This window comes from Pseudophryne corroboree, assembly GCF_028390025.1.
Source record: "Pseudophryne corroboree isolate aPseCor3 chromosome 3 unlocalized genomic scaffold, aPseCor3.hap2 SUPER_3_unloc_36, whole genome shotgun sequence".
In the NCBI taxonomy this organism is placed as follows: domain Eukaryota; kingdom Metazoa; phylum Chordata; class Amphibia; order Anura; family Myobatrachidae; genus Pseudophryne; species Pseudophryne corroboree.
The window spans coordinates 450478-473868 of NW_026967526.1; the positions used below are offsets into that span (position 1 = coordinate 450478).

Genomic DNA, 23391 nt, shown 5'->3' on the forward strand with positions numbered 1-23391 from the left:
TGCTGCCCCTGACATTCTACTAAAGCCCCCTCACCTGCTGCCCCTGACATTCTCCTAAAGCCCCCTCACCTGCTGCCCCTGACATTCTCCTAAAGCCCCCTCACCTGCTGCCCCTGACATTCTCCTAAAGCCCCCTCACCTGCTGCCCCTGACATTCTCCTAAAGCCCCCTCACCTGCTGCCCCTGACATTCTCCTAAAGCCCCCTCACCTGCTGCCCCTGACATTCTCCTAAAGCCCCCTCACCTGCTGCCCCTGACATTCTCCTAAAGCCCCCTCACCTGCTGCCCCTGACATTCTCCTAAAGCCCCCTCACCTGCTGCCCCTGACATTCTCCTAAAGCCCCCTCACCTGCTGCCCCTGACATTCTCCTAATTAATGCCCCCTAACCTGCTGCCCCTGACATTGTCCTAATGCCCCCTGACCTGCTGCCCCTGACATTCTCCTAATTAATGCCCCCTCTCCTGCCCCTGACATTGTCCTAATGCCCCATCACCTGCTGCCCCCTGCCTGTACCTTACCACCCCGTCTGTCACCCGCCTCTCCTGCCACCCCCTGCCTCTACCCTGCCACTCCTGCCTGTCACCCACCTCTCATGCCATCCCCTGCCTGTCATCTGTTACTCCCTGTATGTCACCCGCCTCTGCTGACGCCCCTGCCTGTCACCCACCTCTTATGCCATCCCCTAGATCAGGCATTCCCAACCACGGTCCTCAAGGCACACTAACAGTGCAGGTCTTATAGGCCCTACACACCCAGCGATATTTTGAAAGATATGAACGATCTCGTTCATAAATGAACGAGAACTCGTTCATATCTTTCAGTGTGGAGACTACAGCGATGAACGATGTGCGTCCCCGCGCTCGTTCATCGCTGATCTCCCGTCGGCTGTGCATGCAGGCCAATATGGACGATCTCGTCCATATTAGCCTGCACTTCAATGCAGCCGGGTGACGGGGGGAGTGAAGAAACTTCACTCCCCCCGTCACTGCCCCCCCGCCGCCGGGTTGCTCGTCGGCCGTATCGGCCGTCGGGCACCTCGGCGGCAAATCGCCGAGTGAGTAGGGCCCTTTAGTGATATCCAGGCTTCAGCACAGGTGACTTAATTAGTAGCTCAGTTATTTTGATTTAACCATCTGTGCTGCAGCCTGGATATCACTAAAACCTGCACTGTTGGTGTGCCTTGAGGACCGTGGTTGGGAATGCCTGCCCTAGATGTTATCTGCCTCCCCCTGCCACTCGCTGCCTGTCACCCACCACTCCTGTCACCCACCTTTCCTTCCACCTCCTGCCTGTACCCTGCCACCCACTGCCTGTCACTCACCACTCCTGCCAACCACCTGCCTCTCCTGCCGCCCCCAGTCTATACCCTACCACCCTGTCCTGTACCTTACCACCCCCTGTCTGTCATCCACTTCTCATGCCATCCACTGCTTTTCATCTGCCCCTCCCTGTATGTCACCTGCCTCTCATGTCACCCACCTCTCCTACCACCCCCTGCATGTCACCCACCTCTTATGCCATCCCTTGCATGTCATCTGCCACTCCCTGTTTGTCACCCGCCTTTACCTGCCACCCCCTGCCTGTACCCTTCTGTACCCTGCCACCCACCGCTCCTTCCATCCCCTGCCTGTACCCTACCACCCCCTGCATGTCACCCACCTCTTATGCCATCCCTTGCATGTCATCTGCCACTCCCTGTTTGTCACCCGCCTTTACCTGCCACCCCCTGCCTGTACCCTTCTGTACCCTGCCACCCACCGCTCCTTCCATCCCCTGCCTGTACCCTACCACCCCCTGCCACCCCATCTGTCACCCGTCTCTCTTGCCACCACCTGCCGTCCTCAGTCTATACCCTACCACCCTGTCCTGTACCCTGCCAGTCGTCTGCAGCCGCTTGCCAGTTGCCTGACACTCCTGCTGCCCCCTGCCTCTCCTACCACCCCCTGTCTGTCACCTGCCACCACCTGCCTCTCCTACCACCCCCCTGCCCATCACCTGCCACTTTCCTGCCTGTAACCTGCCTCTGCTACCACCCGCTGTCTTTCACCTGCCACCGCCTGTCTTACCTGTGCCTCTCTGCCTGTACCTTTCCTCCATTGCCCCTTCTACCACCCCCTGCCCGTCATCTTCCACCACCTGCATCTCCTGCCACCCACATGTCCGTCACCTGGCTCTCCTGCTTGTACCCTGCTGCCTCACCTGCAGCCCCCTACTCATCACCTGCCTCTCCTCCATCTGCCTGGCTGTACCCTGACGCATCTTCCTCTCCTGCCACCCCCTTTTCATCACCTGCCGTCCCCCCTGACTGTCACTTGGCGTTCCCCCCCCCATGGCCGTCACCTGTCGTTCCCCCACCCCTGATCGTCACCTGTCGTCGTTCTCCCCCGCCCCCCTGGCCGTCAGCTGTCGTTTCAAACCCACCCCGTCACCTGTCGTTTCCCCGCCACCCGCCTCCCCCGGCCGTCACCTGTGTGTCCCCCCTCCCCCCCCCCCCCCCCCCCCGGCCGTCACCGGTCGTTCCCGCCTCTCTCTCCCCCTGGCCGTCACCTGTCGGCGTGACTGGTGGCTGCATGGGGGAGGAGTTGCGTGACCGGTGGCTGCATGAGGGAGGAGTTGTGTGACCGGTGGCTGCATGAGGGAGGAGTTGTGTGACCTTGTGGCTGCATGGGGGTGAGGTTGCGTGACCGGTGGCTGCATTGGGGGTATAACCAGCAGGCACAGCATAGTGAGGGTGGGATGTGATTGTAGCTGCATGGGGGTGGGGTGTGTGACCAGTAGGCACAGCAGAAGTGAGGGTAGGATGCGCACACATCACAGTTAGGTTGTGGTGGGAGAAGTAGGCACAGCAGAAGTGAGGGTAGGATGCGCACACATCACAGTTAGGTTGTGGAGGGAGAAGTGTGCACAGCAGAAGTGAGGGTAGGATGCGCACACATCACAGTTAGGTTGTGGAGGGAGAAGTGTGCACAGCAGAAGTGAGGGTAGGATGCGCACACATCACAGTTAGGTTGTGGTGGGAGAAGTGTGCACAGCAGAAGTGAGGGTAGGATGCGCACACATCACAGTTAGGTTGTGGTGGGAGAAGTGTGCACAGCAGAAGTGAGGGTAGGATGCGCACACATCACAGTTAGGTTGTGGTGGGAGAAGTGTGCACAGCAGAAGTGAGGGTAGGATGCGCACACATCACAGTTAGGTTGTGGTGGGAGAAGTGTGCACAGCAGAAGTGAGGGTAGGATGCGCACACATCACAGTTAGGTTGTGGTGGGAGAAGTGTGCACATCAGTGAGGGTAGGATGCGCACACATCACAGGTTGTGGTTGGAGAAGTGTGCACAGCAGAAGTGAGGGTAGAACGCTCTGCACACATGGGGTTGGGTGTACCTGTGTATCAGTGACGTGCGGGGAGACTGAGCTTTTCCTGTCATACTAACATATACGCCACAGTTTAGACTGTATACAGTATATAAAAAATACAAAGAACATATAAATATCATCTTTGTATTATTCTAATCATTTCTGTAGTCAAAAGTCTGAAGTAAAAATTCTATGGTAGGTGAGGCAGTGCCCCCCCCCCCCCCCCCCATCTCCACCTACCTTACCCGCACTCACCAAATTTATACTACTCCTCCTGTGTATAATGCCCAAATGTGTGTAAACTGCTGCACCTGTGTATAATGTCCACATTTATATACCGCTGCACCTGTGTATAATGCCCACGTGTATATACCGCTGCACCTGTGTATAATGCCCACGTGTGTATACCTCTGCACCTGTGTCTAATGCCCACGTGTGTGTATACCTCTGCACCTGTGTCTAATGCCCACGTGTGTGTATACCTCTGCACCTGTGTCTAATGCCCACGTGTGTATACCTCTGCACCTGTGTATAATGCCCACGTGTATATACCTCTGCACCTGTGTATATAGCCCACGTGTATATACCTCTGCACCTGTGTATATAGCCCACGTGTATATACCTCTGCACCTGTGTATAATGCCCACGTGTATATACTGCTGCACCTGTGTATAATGCCCACGTGTATATACCTCTGCACCTGTGTATAATGCCCACGTGTGTGTATACCTCTGCACCTGTGTATAATGCCCACGTGTGTATACCTCTGCACCTGTGTATAATGCCCACGTGTGTATACCTCTGCACCTGTGTATAATGCCCACGTGTGTATACCTCTGCACCTGTGTATAATGCCCACGTGTGTATACCTCTGCACCTGTGTCTAATGCCCACGTGTGTATACCTCTGCACCTGTGTACAATGCCCACGTGTGTATACCTCTGCACCTGTGTACAATGCCCACGTGTGTATACCTCTGCACCTGTGTACAATGCCCACGTGTGTATACCTCTGCACCTGTGTACAATGCCCACGTGTGTATACCTCTGCACCTGTGTACAATGCCCACGTGTGTATACCTCTGCACCTGTGTACAATGCCCACGTGTGTATACCTCTCCACCTGTGTATAATGCCCACGTGTGTATACCTCTGCACCTGTGTATATAGCCCACGTGTGTATACCTCTGCACCTGTGTCTAATGCCCACGTGTGTATACCTCTGCACCTGTGTCTAATGCCCACGTGTATATACCTCTGCACCTGTGTCTAATGCCCACGTGTATATACCTCTGCACCTGTGTATAATGCCCACGTGTGTATACCTCTGCACCTGTGTATAATGCCCACGTGTGTATACCTCTCCACCTGTGTATAATGCCCACGTGTGTATACCTCTGCACCTGTGTATATAGCCCACGTGTGTATACCTCTGCACCTGTGTATAATGCCCACGTGTGTATACCGCTGCACCTGTGTATAATGCCCACGTGTGTATACCGCTGCACCTGTGTATAATGCCCACGTGTGTATACCGCTGCACCTGTGTATAATGCCCACGTGTGTATACCTCTGCACCTGTGTATAATGCCCACGTGTGTATACCTCTGCACCTGTGTATAATGCCCACGTGTGTATACCTCTGCACCTGTGTATAATGCCCACGTGTGTATACCTCTGCACCTGTGTCCAATGCCCACGTGTGTATACCTCTGCACCTGTGTCCAATGCCCACGTGTGTATACCTCTGCACCTGTGTCCAATGCCCACGTGTGTATACCTCTGCACCTGTGTCCAATGCCCACGTGTGTATACCTCTGCACCTGTGTCCAATGCCCACGTGTGTATACCTCTGCACCTGTGTCCAATGCCCACGTGTGTATACCTCTGCACCTGTGTCCAATGCCCACGTGTGTATACCTCTGCACCTGTGTCCAATGCCCACGTGTGTATACCTCTGCACCTGTGTCCAATGCCCACGTGTGTATACCTCTGCACCTGTGTCCAATGCCCACGTGTGTATACCTCTGCACCTGTGTCCAATGCCCACGTGTGTATACCTCTGCACCTGTGTCCAATGCCCACGTGTGTATACCTCTGCACCTGTGTCCAATGCCCACGTGTGTATACCTCTGCACCTGTGTCCAATGCCCACGTGTGTATACCTCTGCACCTGTGTGTAATCTTTGGGCTCATATATTGTGTGTAAATCTGGCTCTGGTACTAGCCAGTGCCTCCTGATAAATGTACCTCACCGCACGTCCCTGGTGTGTATGTCTGGTAGGTACATTGAGTAAAAAGAAGATAACCATAATGCAGAGGTAAGTGTGCCCGTTATAGGACAGGTACACTGTGTGGGTTGGGATGAGTGTGTCTATTGGCACAATAGTAATAATACAGGGACATGACTGGGGAGGTGAGGGGATCTGGGAGTGTCACTGTGACATCAGTTATATCTATAGTAATAATACAGGGACATGACTGGGGAGGTGAGGGGATCTGGGAGCGTCACTGTGACATCAGTTATATCTATAGTAATAATACAGGGACATGACTGGAGAGGTGAGGGGAACTGGGAGCGTCACAGTGACATCACATATCTATTAATAATACAGGGACATGACTGGGGAGATGAGAAGATCTGTGAGTATTTACAGTGATGTCTCCCCCATTTCGCAGGGTTACGCAGTAGTGAAGAAGACATCCGGTGAGTGTGAGACACCGAGCAGCCATCCCCGTGTGTCAGGAGGACTGCGCAGGACCCAGAGCCCCATCACGGTGCCTCCACCTCACTCACTGACACATGAGACACATTGACCAGAATATCCTGGAACTCCCTAACAAGATCATTCAGCTGCTGACTGGAGAGGTGACTCATGGGAATGGGACATTATACAGTAACACTGGGGGACGTGTCTGGGTGGTGACTGGAGGTATGACTGCTGGGAATGGGACATTATACAGTAACACCAGGGGATGTGTCTGGGTGATGACTGGAGAGGTGACTGCTGGGAATGAGGCATTATACAGTAACACCGGGGGATGTGTCTGGGTGATGACTGGAGAGGTGACTGCTGTGAATGGGACATTATATAGTAACACCAGGGGACGTGTCTGGGTGATGACTGGAGAGGTGACTGCTGGGAATGGGACATTATATAGTAACACCAGGGGACGTGTCTGGGTGATGACTGGAGGTATGACTGCTGGGAATGGGACATTATTCAGTAACACCAGGGGATGTGTCTGGGTGATGACTGGAGATGTGACTGCTGGGAATTGGGCATTATACAGTAACACTGGGGGACGTGTCTGGGTGGTGACTGGAGGTATGACTGCTGGGAATGGGACATTATACAGTAACACCAGGGGATGTGTCTGGGTGATGACTGGAGAGGTGACTGCTGGGAATGAGGCATTATACAGTAACACCAGGGGATGTGTCTGGGTGATGACTGGAGAGGTGACTGCTGGGAATGGGACATTATACAGTAACACCAGGGGATGTGTCTGGGTGATGACTGGAGAGGTGACTGCTGGGAATTGGGCATTATACAGTAACACTGGGGGACGTGTCTGGGTGATGACTGGAGAGGTGACTGCTGGGAATGGGATATTATACAGTAACACTGGGGTATGTGTCTGGGTGATGACTGGAGAGGTGACTGCTGGGAATGAGGCATTATACAGTAACACCGGGGGATGTGTCTGGGTGATGACTGGAGAGGTGACTGCTGGGAATGGGACATTATACAGTAACACCAGGGGATGTGTCTGGGTGATGACTGGAGAGGTGACTGCTGGGAATGGGACATTATACAGTAACACCAGGGGACGTGTCTAGGTGATGACTGTGTGTGTCAGGTTCCTATAAGGTGTCAGGATGTCACTGTCTATGTCTCCATGCAGGAGGGGGAGTATATAGAGGAACACAGGGGTCTGTACAAGGACGTGATGATGGAGAATCACCGGCCCCTCACATCACTGGGTAAGAGGAGACTGTCATGTATTGTACAGGGGAGAGCAGGTATGGGGGCCCCCTATATACACACATCATCTGATAATCACATATATATACTGTACTCAGTCACTGTGTGTCTCCTACAGATGGACCCAGTAACAGAGATACCCCAGAGAGATGTCCCCTTCCTCTGTATTCCCAGGATTGTACAGAGGAGAATCACAGGATCCCACAGGAGGATCAGGTAGGTGGGATTTAGGGTCTCCCCAATATACCAAAGTGACTGTCACTATATAATGTGTAGAGGAGCTGTGTGTTTTATACACTGATATTATACTGTTTCACCTCAGTTTAACCAAACAGTATGCAAATGCCATTGTATTTTTTGGGTTATTTAGATAGAACGTCTTTCTCGTATAAAGGCAGAAGATATAAGGAGAGAAGATGAGACGTATATGACTGATATGAAGGCAGAAGATATAGAGGGAGAAGAAGAGACGTATATGACTGATATAAAGGCAGAAGATATAGAGGGAGAAGAAGAGACGTATGTGACTGATATAAAGGCAGAAAATATAGAGGGAGAAGAAGAGACGTATGTGACTGATATAAAGACAGAAGATATAGAGGGAGAAGAAGAGACGTATGTGACTGGTATAAAGGCAGAAGATATAGAGGGAGAAGAAGAGACGTATGTGACTGATATAAAGGCAGAAGATATAGAGGGAGAAGAAGAGACGTATATGACTGATATAAAGGCAGAAGATATAGAGGGAGAAGAAGAGACGTATGTGACTGATATAAAGGCAGAAGATACAGAGGGAGAAGAAGAGACGTATGTGACTGATATAAAGGCAGAAGATACAGAGGGAGAAGAAGAGACGTATGTGACTGATATAAAGGCAGAAGATACAGAGGGAGAAGAAGAGATGTATGTGACTGATATGAAGGCAGAAGATATAGAGGGAGAAGAAGAGATGTATGTGAGGGGTGATCAGCAGTGTAAGGAGGAGGAGATCCCTACAGATATCAGCACAGGTGAGTAATAAACACTTATTACAGAAGTCACATATTCTCATTGCTCAGTCACTACAGCAATCTCTTATCCTACACCCTCCTCCACCATCAGCCCTGTTCTCAGTTGGGTGTTTATAACACAAGGCTATCCGTGACAAACATCACATGAAGAGCGTTATTACACACATCACTAAAGGGTTATTAAAAGTAACAAGCAGAAGTTTATTTTTAGGGATCATATATAAGTAGTAGTGTGTTTTTTGTGGAGCGTCTAATTTGTATGGGATCTAAATTTCTCAGTTTAGCAACCTTTTATTAAATAACCTTCATTTTGTTAGATGATGCAGGTATTAAATAACTCCTTGTATGTAGTAGACCTTTGGCTCCCCACAGAAACCAGAGAGAAGGACATTATTAGCATTGGGGTGATCTGTAGACCACCTGGCCAGGGGCAGGATTTGGACAGGAATCTATTGTTGGACATCACTAAAATGGCTTTAAAGGGAGAAGTCATAATCATGGGAGACTTTAATTTAACTGATACAAATTGGGTGGGGGTCTTTTGCAAGATCAGCTACAAGTGGAAAATTTCTATATTCCTTACAGGGAGCATCTCTCAATAAACAGCAGATATATCCCTTCTGCATAGAAGAGCGGTCGGGAAAGAAAGAGGTAAAACCTCCTCTCTCTTTCATCCATTAGGGGACACTGGAGTCTTATACAGTAGGGGTGTGAAGCTTGCAACCGGAGGTGTGGCACAATCTAAAAATTAGCATTGTCTCCACATTCGGCTCCTCCCCCTTCACATCCCTCAATTTGAAAAATTGTTCCAAGGAGGTACCAGCACAAGAAGGGAGCTCCTGCTCCATTTCAATATTGAGACTGAGTTACCCTAATGTAAAGGGGGACGAAAGTCTTAAGAATAGAGAGACAATGATCCCTACTAAAGGGGATCTGCATCTCTTCTCAGAAAATCCGGAGCACAGAGTCAGCAGTGAGTACTGGTTGTGAAGGGGCCCTAGTTACAGTTACACTCACGGTAACCATAGCTTCTTCATGGATCCAGGAGGCAGTTTGACAGACATCCTCCCGCGGACCGCACACATTGCTGCTACCTTCTGGCTCTAAGCCCTGGGACTCAGCAGCGCAGCTTCCCCGCCGCCCCCCTCCTTCCGCTGGCGCTGTGACAGAACAAACGGTCTAAAACACTCCCTGGCCAGCTATATACTCCCGCTTCATGTCTGCTCCCCCGCCCGCCCTTCCTTCCTCTACAGACAGAGGGCTGAGGGAGACACAGCGCGGCTGTCAGCGGCAGCTTATACCGCCGCCTCTTAAACACACAGCGTGGCGCTTGAAAAGAGCGTCCCCTCCTGCTGAAACGACATATCTCTCGCTGCTAGCAGCCGCAGCTTCCCCTGCACTCACAGAGACCCGGGCTATATCCCCTGCACGCTTCCTCCCGCCGTCGGTGCTAGTACGAGGGCTTCTCATACGCTGCTGCCTAGTAACTTAAGCCCTGGTAGGCTAGCAGTGCAGCTCCTCCGCCGCTCCCCTTCTTTTAAAGAGAGTAGAGGCTATTCCATTTGGGGGTTAGATGATGTTTGATGAGTTAGACAAGTGGATTTCGCAGGCAACTGCAGTGACATCTACCTTTCTACCTACTTCTTACTCGAGCACCACATCACACGTTAGAGGAGGTTGCTCGGGACCAGTGTTTAAATTCATTTGATCGCTGTCGTACCGAGCCAGAAGAGGTTTTGGAGCAACAGACTCGTGGAACCAGAGGTAGAGGTCGTTCATAGTCAACACCAGAAAAGCAGAACAGACCCGTGGCATGATGGTTTCCCTGCTCACCTGGGGTCCCCCTTGGGGGGCGCAGAGTTGGAAGGTTTTCGGGATGCCTGGGCCAAAACATCACCAGATGTCTGGGTCAACCAGATATTTCCCAGGGTTACAGGATAGTTACAAGAGCGTCCACACAGTCCGTTTATTTGCAGCGCGAGGTCCTAGGTGCCCATTGCGAGCAGGAGCGTTACAGGAGGCAACTTCAAAGACTCCTGCATACAAAGGGTTAAGTCGCCAGTCCCAGATCCTCAATGAGGAACGGGATTTTATTCAAAACTTTTGGTAGTGCAAAATACCTTCATATCCCGATTTGGACCCCTCACCAAGCTTACTTAAGATTTGCACCGGTGTGGGATCACTACCGAATCAGGGCCCTGCCATTCAGTCTATCATCGGCTCCAAGAATCTTTATAAAGATCATAGCAATAGTGGTGACAGGATTGAGACAGGGGTCACGATCATACCTTATCTGGACGATCTACTGATCAAGGCCTCATCTCAAACAGCTGAAAAAGGATGCTCAGACATCTCATCAATTTCTCATTCAACATGGGTGGATTGTGAACTTCCAGAAATCCAACCTCATGCCAACTCCACGGATTCAATTCCTCGGTCTCATCTTGGACACGATACAATTAAGAGTATTCCTACCAGAGAACTAGATCCAGGACCCACAGAGGTTAGTGGCTCAGGTACTAAGGACACAGATGGTTTCTCTACACCTCTGTGCGCTACTTCTCGAGAAGAGGGTGGCGTCATTCGCAGCTCTCCGGTGCGGAGGACTTTATTCCTGACGATTTCAGATTAAACTCATTGCTCAGGGAGCAGGTTCGCACTGGCTTCTACATCGAAGAATCCAGCACCCACCACGCATACGAACCTTCTTGATTTGGTGGTCGTTGCACAAGAATCTCGCAGCAGGCAAGAGATTCGGCATTTGGGATTGGAGGATCCTGACAACGGACGCCAGTCTCAGAGGTTGGGGTGCCGTCCTAGTGGAACAAATTCCTAACGGTTTGCAGATTCAAGATGGAATAAATCCAGTCAGTTATTGTGGGTTTAGAACATGGAGGGGTCATGGTATCCATGGACATAAAGGATGGACGTTACAGGAGAGCAGCCTACCCATAAACATTCTTGAACTGAGAGCAGTTTACAATGCGCTTCTCTTAGCCGCAGACCTAGTCATGGGTCAACACTTAAAGATACAGTCGGACAATGTCACAATGACGGCTTACATAAACCATCAAGGAGGAACAAAGAACAGGATGGCGTTAAAGGAAGCCACAAAGATCTTGTTGTGGGCAGAAAGGCGAAACCTCATCCTCTCGGCAGTGTTCATTCCAGGTGTGGAAAACTGGGAAGCAGATTATCTCAGCCGCCAGGACATGCATCCGGGAGAGTAGTGCCTACATCCACGGATTTTTGACATGGTGGTGAGGAGATGGGGTCTACCTCAAGTCGATCTAATGGCGTCTCGGCAAAACCATCAGCTGCCCAGATATGTGTCCAGGCAAAGGTTCCAGCAGCAGAAGGAGTGGACGCATTAACAGGAGGGTTTACATTTTTCCACCTTTCCCACTCATACCCAGGGTTCTGAAATGGTTGAAATGAGAACGAGTGTGGTCAATTCTAATTGCACCAGATTGGCCCCACAGGAGTTGGTATTCAGACCTGCGAGGGTTACTAGTGGAAGATCCTTGATGGTTACCTCAGAGGGAGGACCTGCTATCTCAGGGACTGTTCCAACACCCAGCTACGTTTAACGGCGTCACTATTGAAACCCGGATCTTAAGAAACAGAGGGATACCAAGAACGGCCATTCCTACGATGTTTGCCGCTAGGAAGCCGGTCACAGCCATGCACTACTACAGGATTTACAAGAAGTGCATGGACTGGTGTCAAGAACGTGGTTGGAATTCGACGAACTTCCACTTATCCAGACTTCTACTCTTCCTTCAGGCCGGTCTAGATGTAGGACTGAGGCTGGGCTCTCTGAAGGTTCAAATTTCGGCTCTCTCCATCCTATTTCAACAAGCGGTTAGCACTCTTGTCAGAGGTTCAAACCTTTTTACAGGGGGTTCTGAGGATACAACCCCCTTTTTATCCTACCACTGCGCCATAGGACTTAAATTTGGTGTTGGAATTTTTAAGATCTCCAACTTTTGAGCCGTTGGCAAGAACAGACCTGAAATATCTGTTTTGGAAAGTTACATTATTGCTTGCCTTGGTTTCAGCCAGGTGAGTTTCTGAGTTGGGAGCCTTATCGTGTAAGAGTCCTTTGAATGTTTCATGAGGATAGGGTAGAACTCCGTACAAGAGCAGGTTTCCTTCCTAAGGTTGGTTTCGGGGTTTCATGTAAACCAGCCAATTGTGGTCCCATCTTTTCAGGGTCTCACAGATGGGGAAGTGTCCTTGGATGTTGTCTGAGCTTTACGTGTATATGTACAAGTTACGTCGTCCTTTAGAAAGTTGGACCATTGTTTGTTCTTAAAAAGGGCTGGTCAGCATCTAAGCAGCCTTTGTCTAGATGGATTCGACTTGCCATTTGGCAAGCTTACATTTCCTGTGACAAACCGTTTCCGGTTCAGATGGGTGCTCATACCACCAGATCAGTGGGTGCGTCATGGGCAGCTGCCAGAGGTGTTTCCACTACTCAACTTTGCAGAGCGGTGATGTGGTCCTCAGCCCACACGTTCGCAAAATTTTACAAGGTTGATAACTTCGCGTCCGGAGACTCTAAGTTTGGACGTTTTAGTTTTGCAGGCCACCGACAGCACTCCCTCCCTGGGGATAACTTTAGGACGTCCCCTACTGTGTAGGACTCCAGTGTCCTCTAGTGGATGAAAGAGAAAAGAGGATTTTGGTACTTACCAATAAATCCATTTCTCTGAATCCTCATGGGGACACTGGACGCCCACCTCGGTGCTGTCAACCTGCTGTGTTCAAGGTTCTTGTTCAAACAGTTTGTGCAAACAACGTTAGTTTTTCTGTTAAGAGTTTCTTGGATGCTGTTTGATATGTTGTGCGGGTCGGTTCCTCGCCATGTGCTATAGTATCATGTCCTGTTCTCTTGGTCAAATTTTCCAAACTGAGGGATGAGGGATGTGAAGGGGGAGGAGCCGTCTGTGCAGACAATGATCATTTTTAGATTGTGCCACACCTCCGGTTGCAAGCTTCACACCCCTACTGTATAAGACTCCAGTGTCCCCTAGGGGATTCAGAGAAATGGATTTATCGGTAAGTACCAAAATCCTCTTTTTTGGGAGCACTCTTGTTAACTTACTTACCTACCATACATGGGCCCTCATTCCGAGTCGTTCGCTCGGTAAATTTCTTCGCATCGCAGCAATTTTCTGCTTAGTGCGCATGCGCAATATCCGCACTGCGACTGCGCCAAGTAATTTTGCTATGAAGAAAGTATTTTACTCACGGCTTTTTCTTCGCTCCGACGATCGTAGTGTGATTGACAGGAAATGGGTGTTACTGGGCGGAAACAGGCCGTTTTATGGGCGTGTGGGAAAAAACGCTACCGTTTACGGAAAAAACGCGGGAGTGGCTGGAGAAACGGGGGAGTGTCTGGGCGAACGCTGGGTGTGTTTGTGACGTCAAACCAGGAACGACAAGCACTGAACTGATCGCAGATGCCGAGTAAGTCTGAAGCTACTCAGAAACTGCTACGAGGTGTGTAATCGCAATATTGCGAATACATCGTTCGCATTTTTACTATGCTAAGATTCACTCCCAGTAGGCGGCGGCTTAGCGTGTGCAATACTGCTAAAATCGCCTTGCGAGCGAACAACTCGGAATGACCACCATAGACAGGAAAACTATGTATATAGGAAACTATAGGTCAGTAAGACAATTCAGAAGAAACTATAGGTCAGTAAGACATTACAGAAGGAAACTAGGTCAGTAAGACAATACAGAAGGAAACTATAGGTCAGTAAGACAATACAGTAAGCCACGATACGTCAGCAAGACAATAAATAAGGAAAATATAGGTCAGTAAGACTACAGTAAGTCACGATACGTCAGTAAGACAATACAGTAAGGAACTATAGGTCAGCCAGACAATACAGAAGGAAACTATAGGTCAGTAAGACTACAGTAAGCTGCGATACGCCAGTAAGACAATACAGAAGGAAATTATAGGTCAGTAAGACTACAGTAAGCCACTATACATCAGTAAGACAATACAGTAAGAAACTATAGGTCAGTAAGACAATACATTAAGAAACTATGGGTCAGTAAGACAATACAGAAGAAACTATAGGTCAGTAAGACAATACAGAAGGAAACTATAGGTCAGTAAGACAATGCAGTAAGAAACTAGTGCCCTCATTCCGAGTTGTTCGCTCGCTAGCTGCTTTTAGCAGCATTGCACACGCTAGGCCGCCGCCCTCTGGGAGTGTATCTTAGCTTAGCAGAATTGCGAACAAAAGATTGGCAGTTCTGCTATTAAGTATTTCCTTGCAGTTTCTGAGTAGCTCCAGACCTACTCCTAGATTGCGATCACCTCAGTCCGTTTAGTTGCTGGTTTGACATCACAAACACACCCAGCGTCCGGTTAGCCACTCCCCCGTTTCTCCAGCCACTCAGGCATTTTTGCACACTCCCGGAAAACGCTCAGTTTCCGCCCGGAAACACCCACTTCCTGTCAATCACTCACCGATCAGCAGAGCGACTGAAAAGCGTTGCTCGGACCTGTGAAAAATTGCATAGTTTCGTGTGAAAATACTTAGCGCGTGCGCCCTGCGGCTCATACGCATGGCAGATTCGCCCATTTTTAGCCTGATCGCTATTTTGCTAAAAACGGCAGTGAGCAAACAACTCGGAATGACCACCAATAGGTCAGTAAGACAATACAGTAGGAAACTATTATTTTATTAATTAGCAGTTTCTTATATGGCGCAGCATATTCCGTTGCGATTTACAATTAGAACAACAGTAATAGAACAAAACTGGGTAAAAACAGACAGACATAGAGATAGGAAGGCCCTGCTCGCAAACTTACAATCTATGGAGAAATAGGCATTGATACACAAGGATAGATGCTACCTATTGCATAATGGTCCACCAGATTGCTAGGTTCTTAATTGGTTGTACGATAGGATCACCCAGCGATGTTGGCCAAGTGTCAGGAGGGTGTGAGAGTAAAGAAAGACAAGATATGTGATGTTATGTGTACTGTACAGAGAGGATTTAATTAGATAGGGAAGCACTGAAGGTTATGTGGGTAGGTTTGGAATTTGATAGGCTTGTTTGAAGAGGTGAGTTTTCAGGGAACATTTAAAGGTTAAATATATGTATTATATATATGTATAGTTTGGAGCAGAGAAGGGAAAGGGGGGACATGATAGAAACTTTCAAATATATGAAGGGTTTTAACAAAGTCCAGGAGGGAAACATTCTCCAAATGAAGAGAAGCAATAGGACACGAGGACATGCACTGAGACTGGAGGGGGGGGGGGGGGGTTCAGGGGAAATTTGCGGAAAAATTACTTCACAGAAAGGGTAGTGGACAATTGGAATAGCCTCCTATCAGAGGTGGTAGAGGCTAAGACAGTAGAGCAATTTAAACATGCATGGTATAGACATAAGGATATACTTACAAAGAAATAAGGATCAAATAAGGTTAGAGATAAAAATAATGTAATACAAAATGGGACAGACTGATGGGCCAAGTGGTTCTTATCTGCCGACAAATTCTATGTTTAAAGTCTTTGACCCTTTATCTCAGGGAGTTCAAGTTCAAGATGGAGTCTCTGAGAGCTGTCATCTCAGGACTGACGGAGGGGGAATTCCTGGTGTCCCTGGACATCAAGGATGCATACCTCCACATTCCCATTTGGTCGCCGCATCAGGCTTATCTCAGGTTTGCACTGTTAAACGATCACTATCTGTTTCAACCGAGGGTCTTCACCAAGGTGATGGCAGAGATGATGGTTCTCCTCAGCAAGCAGGGGGTGAACATAATTCCATATCTGGACGATCTCCTGATCAAGGTTTCATCCAGGGAGAAGTTATTAAGATCCATTGTTCTCACGACACTCTGCTCAAGGAGCACGGTTGGATACTGAAACTTCCAAAGTCTCACCTGGAGCCAACAAGGAGCCTGTCTTTCCTGGGAATGATCCTCGACACGGAGGTGCAGAGGGTGTTTCTACCGGTGGAAAAAGCATTGGTGATTCAAACAATGGTCCGGGGTGTCTTGAAGCCTTCCCGGGTATCGGTTCATCAGTGCATCTGCTTTCTGGGGAAGATGGTTGCCTCCTACGAGGCTCTGCAGCATGGAAGGTTTCATGCTCGATCCTTTCAGATGGATCTCTTGGACCAGTGGTCGGGATTTCACCTACATATGCACCAGAGGATACGTCTGTCACCATGAGCCAGGATTTTGCTCCTCTGGTGGCTACAACTACCACACCTTCTGGAAGGCCGAAGGTTCGGGGTTCAGGACTGGATTTTTCTAACCACGGATGCAAGTCTAAGAGGTTGGGGAGCGGTCGCTCAGGGAGAAACCTTCCAAGGAAGGTGTTCGTATCAAGAATCTCTTCTCCCAATAAACATCCTGGAGCTAAGGGCCGTGTACAATGGCCTTCTTCAAGCAGCACACCACTTACAGGATCGAGCTGTTCAGGTGCAGTTGGACAATGTGACAACAGTGGCCTACATAAACCAACAAGGTGGAACAAAGAGCAGGGCTGCAATGTCAGAGGTGTCAAGAATCCTCCTCTGGGCAGAAAGGCACGCAGTGGCGATGTCTGCAATCTTTATTCCGGGAGTAGACAACTGGGAAGCAGACTTCCTCAGCAGACACCATCTCTATCCAGGAGAGAGGGGCCTCCACTTTGAGGTGTTCGATGAGGTAACTGTTAGGGTCTCCTGCCCTGTGCTGCCACGTCGTCATGGCAACCGGGAGACAAGTGCTAGTGGAGTAACCTGAGCGCAGCTGATACTCCGGTTCGGGTCTTTTGCTGTGCAGTGGTTATAGGCTCTGTGCACGGCAGGGGATCCGGTGCTGGTTTTTGTGCTCACAGTCTGTGAGGTCTGAGTGGGGCGTGGACAGCACCTGCTTTATAAGGCCTCTTTTCAGGGTAAGCAGATGCTGCTGAATCTTTGTTGGTTAGTCAGTTCATGAAAGTTAGCCAGTACTGTGTAGCTTTGTATTTGTTTGTTGCTTACTGCAAATAGGCCTGGGGATTTGGTATTACACTCTGCCAATCCAGACCTAGCAGTAAGACTGGAGTCAGTCGTTTAGCTTGCTGGGGTTCTGTTACTACTCTGTGAACTTAGCAAGTTTGCGGCTGTATTCTAAGACTTGCCTGTCTAATCCTGTCTCACTGTGCTAGGTGTCAGGGGTCAGTTTAGTGGCAGTAAGCTAAAACCTGTGCACTGCAAGTGAGAAATAGGATTGTGGAGACTCTCCTTGTGTCTATCATTCCATCTCTGACCAAGGAGTTTACTGCCACACCCGTTGGTAACCCTTTAGGGTTTTGCTGTTGCCCTTAGCAACAGCATTTCGGGTTCTCTACGTATTAAAACACAACATCTTGCTTTTTCCATCTGTGCAGTTCTAATACAAGGGAGATACCCAGTTCCTTAGCCTCTGGGCTTCTCTGTTCACGTTGTGTGTATTTTGTTACCCTATCACCTTCTGTGTACGTTATGTCATATTTCCCAGTTTGTCTGTGAGTCCATTTGTTTTGCATAACAGTTCAAACACCAGTACATTCCTGCAGACACTGGAGTGCATAACAGTTCTGACACCAGTACTTTCCTGCAGGCACTGGTGTGCATAACAGTAACCTGATTGGTGGCGGTACCTCACATAGACATGATGGCCTCCCATCTCAACAAGAAGCTGTGGAGGTACTGTTCCAGGTCGAGAGACCCGCGGGCATTGGCAGTGGACACACTGGTAACACCGTGGGTGTTCACGTCAGTGTATGTGTTCCCCCCCACTTCCTCTGATTCCAAGAGTTCTTCAACTTGTAAGAAGAACAAAGGTTCTGGCAATCCTCATTGCTCGGGACAGACCAAGGAGGGGTTGGTATGCGTATCTGCTGGATCTTCTGTTGGAAGATCCATGGCCCTTACTTCTTCGGGAGGATCGGTCCCGTGAGCTCTGATTGGCTCACGGGCAGCGCTGACTTGAACAAAGGCACCTGTACCCGCCGGAGACTATGGGGAAGGAGAGGCGCAGGCTGCACTCTCCTCCCCTCACATCAGCGGTGGTGCGGGGAGCAGCAGAGGCAGGGAGGGAAGAGGAGCGGCGGCCCGTCGGTGTGGGTACGGCATACCCATGGCTAAATTCTTAAGGGTACGCCGTTCCTGCCCGTACCCGCATACTTGCACCGCTGCTCATAACTCACTGGTAACAGGGTGTTATAAGTATAGGGGGATGTATTTTGGGATGATGTTAATGTATTAATTCAGTAGAAGGTTATAAAAAAAGTTTCTAGTAGCGCTGGTATGTGGCTGGTTCATACTTCTGTATTGATCTGATTATTCTCTGAGGTAAATGTTGCAGACTGTCTTGGTATGAGGGTGAAAGTTCACATTATCAGTCTAAAGAGTATGTCAGAGGATGTGGACTGTATGAATTCCTGTCCTATTAATCTGATAAATCAGTATACAAACTGTGTATCTGTGTATGTGTAACATTACAGTATATCATGTCTATAAGGAAAATATATATCTATACTTCAGTCAATGCAGAATGTAATTCAGCTATTGCCTCATGTCAGTAAGACAGGACGGTGTCATGTCTCCTGGTCCCCATGATGAGGATTTACAGAAGTTAAGTTTATAATTTCTCAGTTGAATGATATATTTATACAATCTGAAAACTTCTTCAGACCCTTCATGTCCCTCGAAGCGTGCTGTTACACGTATAATGCAAGTCGTCAGATGTCGACACGGGGACGTGAGAGGGGATCTGTAGACAGAATGCTATCCTAGCAAAGTGTATTCAAACTATGATGCAAACTTCGGGGAAGAGTTAGAAATCGCTGTTACACTCCTGTACAGGAGATGAGAGATTATTTTACTATAAATACGAAGCCTGTGATAACATCCCCTATTTCTGATGCTATGTTTGAACACACCTGGAAAATCCCAGGCACATAAGTCCTGATTCTTAAGGGTATTTTCACGGCTTAGCCGTGTCCTGAAAAGGATAAGACATATTGGGGGATTTCTCCTGTGGTGCACACCGCTGTGTCCAGATTATCAGATTACTATTACCTGACCCGTCCCCGGTTCAGCATCACTGAAAGAACAGGCTGGCCGCATACTTGAGCCTACACTCCCATTTATATACTCGGCCAGTAAAACTGTCTTCAGGCCACCTATTGTGGGTGCATGGGTTTCCAGTACTATTGGAAAGTATGCAGGACCTCTGTTAGAATTTTATATATGTATATAAATGTTCGATTGGTAGGGATGCTCTTTTCTTGACCCTAGGGGCGGGATAACGGTAAGGTCCCGAGGTCCCCGCCTTTTTTTCGGGAAAGGAGGGGCAGGAACAGAATACGACATCTGTTCCACCTACTATTTTCGCATGACGCTTCCCCCTGGAAGTCCACTCAGGTGGGAGACAGGGATCCGCTATGGGTATGCATTACCTACGGTCGCAAGTCAATAACTTAACTGGCTCCCACCTGGCGGAATTATCAAAAGAAATTTGGAAACTAAATCTCTGATTTCTCTGACGTCCTAGTGGATGCTGGGGACTCCGTAAGGACCATGGGGAATAGACGGCTCCGCAGGAGACTGGGCACATCTAAAGATAGATTTAGGACTATCTGGTGTGCACTGGCTCCTCCCCCTATGACCCTCCTCCAAGCCTCAGTTAGATTTCTGTGCCCGGCGGAGCTGGTTGCACACTAGGGGCTCTCCTGAGCACCTAGAAAGAAAGTATAGTTTAGGTTTTTTATTTTACAGTGAGACCTGCTGGCAACAGGCTCACTGCAACGAGGGACTAAGGGGAGAAGAAGCGAACCTACCTGCTTGCAGCTAGCTTTGGCTTCTTAGGCTACTGGACACCATTAGCTCCAGAGGGATCGAACACAGGACCCGACCTCGTCGTCCGTTCCTGGAGCCGCGCCGCCGTCCCCCTTACAGAGCCAGAAGCAAGAAGGTGGTCCGGAAAATCGGCGGCTGAAGACTTCTGTCTTCAAGGCAGCGCACAGCACCGCAGCTGTGCGCCATTGCTCCTCATGCACACCACACACTGCGGTCACTGATGGGTGCAGGGCGCTGGGGGGGGGGGCGCCCTGAGCAGCAATAAATAACACCCTGGCTGGCAAACTGACGCCATATATAACCCCAGGGGCTATATAGGTGTTAATTAACCCCTGCCAGAATTCTTAAAATAGTGGGAGAAAGCCAGCCGAAAAAGGGGCGGAGCCATCTCCCTCAGCACACCGGCACCATTTTCCCTCGCAGCTCCGCTCCCTGGCTCTCCCCTGCAGTCCTGCACTACGGAAAGGGTAAAAAAGAGGGGGGGGCACAAATTTAGGCGCAGTATAAATATATATATATATAGCTATAAGGGAAAACACTCTTTATAGGTGATATCCCTGTGGTATATAGCGCTCTGGTGTGTGCTGGCATACTCTCCCTCTGTCTCCCCAAAGGTCTTTGTGGGGTCCTGTCCTCTGTCAGAGCATTGCCTGTGTGTGTGCTGTGTGTCGGTACTGCTGTGTCGACATGTATGATGAGGAAAATGATGTGGAGGCGGAGCAAATGCCTGTGAATGTGATGTCACCCCCTGTGGGGTCGACATCTGTGTGGATGGACTTATGGAAGGAATTACGTGACAGTGTCAACTCCTTACATAAAAGGTTTGACGACATAAGACAGCCGGCTACTCGGCTTGTGCCTGTTCCAGCGTCTCAAATGTCATCAGGGGCTTTAAAACGCCCGCTACCTCAGATGACAGACACAGATGTCGACACGGATACCGACTCCAGTGTCGACGACGATGAGACTAGTGTACCCTCCAATAGGTCCACCCGTTACATGATTGAGGCAATGAAAAATGTATTACACATTTCTGATAATACCCCAGGTACCACAAAAAATGGTATTATGTTTGGTGAGAAAAAACTACCTGTAGTTTTTCCTGCATCTGAGGAATTAAATGAGGTGTGTGAGGAAGCGTGGACTTCCCCAGATAAGAAATTGATCATTTCTAAACGGTTATTGGCAGCGTACCCTTTCCCGCCAGAGGATAGGTCACGTTGGGAAACACCCCCTAGGGTAGATAAAGCACTGACACGCTTATCAAAAAAGGTGGCACTACCGTCTCCGGATATGGCCGCCCTAAAGGAACCTGCTGATAGAAAGCAGTAAACAACCTTTAAAGCTATATACACACACACGGGCATTATATTGAGACCAGCTATTGCATCGGCATGGATGTGCAGTGCTGCAGCTGCTTGGTCAGATTCCCTGTCGGGATAATATGGATACTATGGATAGGGACAACATTTTGCTGACAATAGAGCATATAAAAGTCGCCATCTTTTACATGCGTGATGCACAGAGGGATATTTGCCGGCTGGCATCAAAAATAAGCGCTATGTCCATTGCCGCCAGAAGGGGGTTATGGACACGGCAATGGTCAGGCGATGCCGACTCGAAACGGCACATGGAAGTTTTGCCCTATAAGGGGGTGGGACTGTTTGGGGATAGTCTTTCAGACCTCGTTTCCACAGCTACTGCTGGGAAATCGACTTTTTTGCCACAGTCTACCCCACAGCAAAAGAAAGCACCGTATTATCAGGTACAGTCCTTTCGGCCCCAGAAAAGCAAGAGGGCTAGAGGCGCATCCTTTCTGCCGAGAGGCAAAGGTAGAGGGAAAAAGCTGCAGCACACAGCTAGTTCCCAAGAGCAGAAGTCCTCCCCCGCGTCCGGTAAGTCCACAGCATGACGCTGGGGCTGCTCAGGCGGACCCGGGTACGGTGGGGGCCCGTCTCAGGAATTTCAGCGCACAGTGGGCTCTCTCACAGGTGGATCCCTGGGTCCTTCAAGTAGTATCTCAGGGGTACAGGCTGGAATTCGAGACGTCTCCCCCCGCCGTTTCCTAAAATCTGCCAGGGAGGCAGTGTTGGTGGCTATTCAAAAACTGTATTCACAGCAAGTGATTGTCAAGGTACCCCTCCTTCAGCAAGGAAAGGGTTACTACTCCACAATGTTTGTGGTACCGAAACCGGACGGTTCGGTGAGACCCATCTTAAATTTAAAAGCCTTGAACACTTATATCAAAAGGTTCAAGTTCAAGATGGAATCGCTCAGGGCGGTTATTGCGAGCCTGGAGGAGGGGGATTACATGGTATCCCTGGACATCAAAGATGCGTACCTGCATGTCCCCATTTACCCTCCGCACCAGGAGTACCTCAGATTTGTGGTACAGGACTGTCACTATCAGTTCCAGACGCTGCCGTTTGGGTTATCCACGGCACCGAGGGTCTTTACCAAGGTAATGGCCGAAATGATGATACTCCTTCGCAAGAAGGGAGTTTTAATTATCCCGTACTTGGACGATCTCCTGATAAAGGCGAAGTCCAAAGAACAGTTGATAGTGGGGGTGGCACTTTCTCAGGAAGTGCTACAACAGCACGGCTGGATTCTCAATATTCCAAAGTCACAGCTGGTCCCGACGACACGTCTTCTGTTCCTGGGAATGATTCTGGACACAGACCAGAAAAGAGTGTTTCTTCCACTGGAAAAAGCCGAGGAATTGTCATCTCTGGTCAGAGACATCCTAAAACCAGGAAAAGTGTCGGTACATCAATGCACACGAGTCCTGGGAAAAATGGTAGCTTCGTACGAAGCAATTCCATTCGGAAGGTTCCACGCAAGGACGTTCCAGTGGGACCTGTTAGACAAATGGTCCGGGTCCCATCTCCAGATGCAACAGCGGATAACCCTATCGGCCAGAACCAGGGTGTCACTGCTGTGGTGGCTGCAGAGGGCTCATCTACGAGAGGGCCACAGATTCGGAATACAGGACTGGGTCCTGGTGACCACGGATGCCAGCCTTCGGGGCTGGGGGGCAGTCACAAAGGGAAGAAATTTCCAAGGACTGTGGTCAAATCCGGAGATTTCTCTTCACATAAATATCCTGGAGCTAAGAGCCATTTACAATGCCCTAAGCCAGGCAAGACCCCTGCTTCAAAACCAGCCGGTACTGATTCAGTC

General features: G+C 49.5%; 2 protein-coding genes across 2 annotated transcripts in view; one reads left to right on the forward strand and one right to left on the reverse strand.

Annotated features, from left to right (window-relative positions):
• LOC134984107 (zinc finger protein 271-like) overlaps positions 1-23391 on the reverse strand; it is a 207401-nt gene that overhangs the window by 40621 nt on the left and 143389 nt on the right. The gene's annotated exons all lie outside the window — the stretch shown is intronic.
• Positions 1-23391, forward strand: part of LOC134984105 (oocyte zinc finger protein XlCOF6-like) — a 59112-nt gene that overhangs the window by 2947 nt on the left and 32774 nt on the right. Inside the window, exons 2-5 of the mRNA XM_063949736.1 lie at positions 6033-6222; positions 7263-7341; positions 7461-7558; positions 7713-8352. Of these exons, the coding sequence (XP_063805806.1) occupies positions 6157-6222; positions 7263-7341; positions 7461-7558; positions 7713-8352 (883 nt within the window). The 5' untranslated portion in view covers positions 6033-6156. The remainder of the gene's footprint in view (positions 1-6032; positions 6223-7262; positions 7342-7460; positions 7559-7712; positions 8353-23391) is intronic.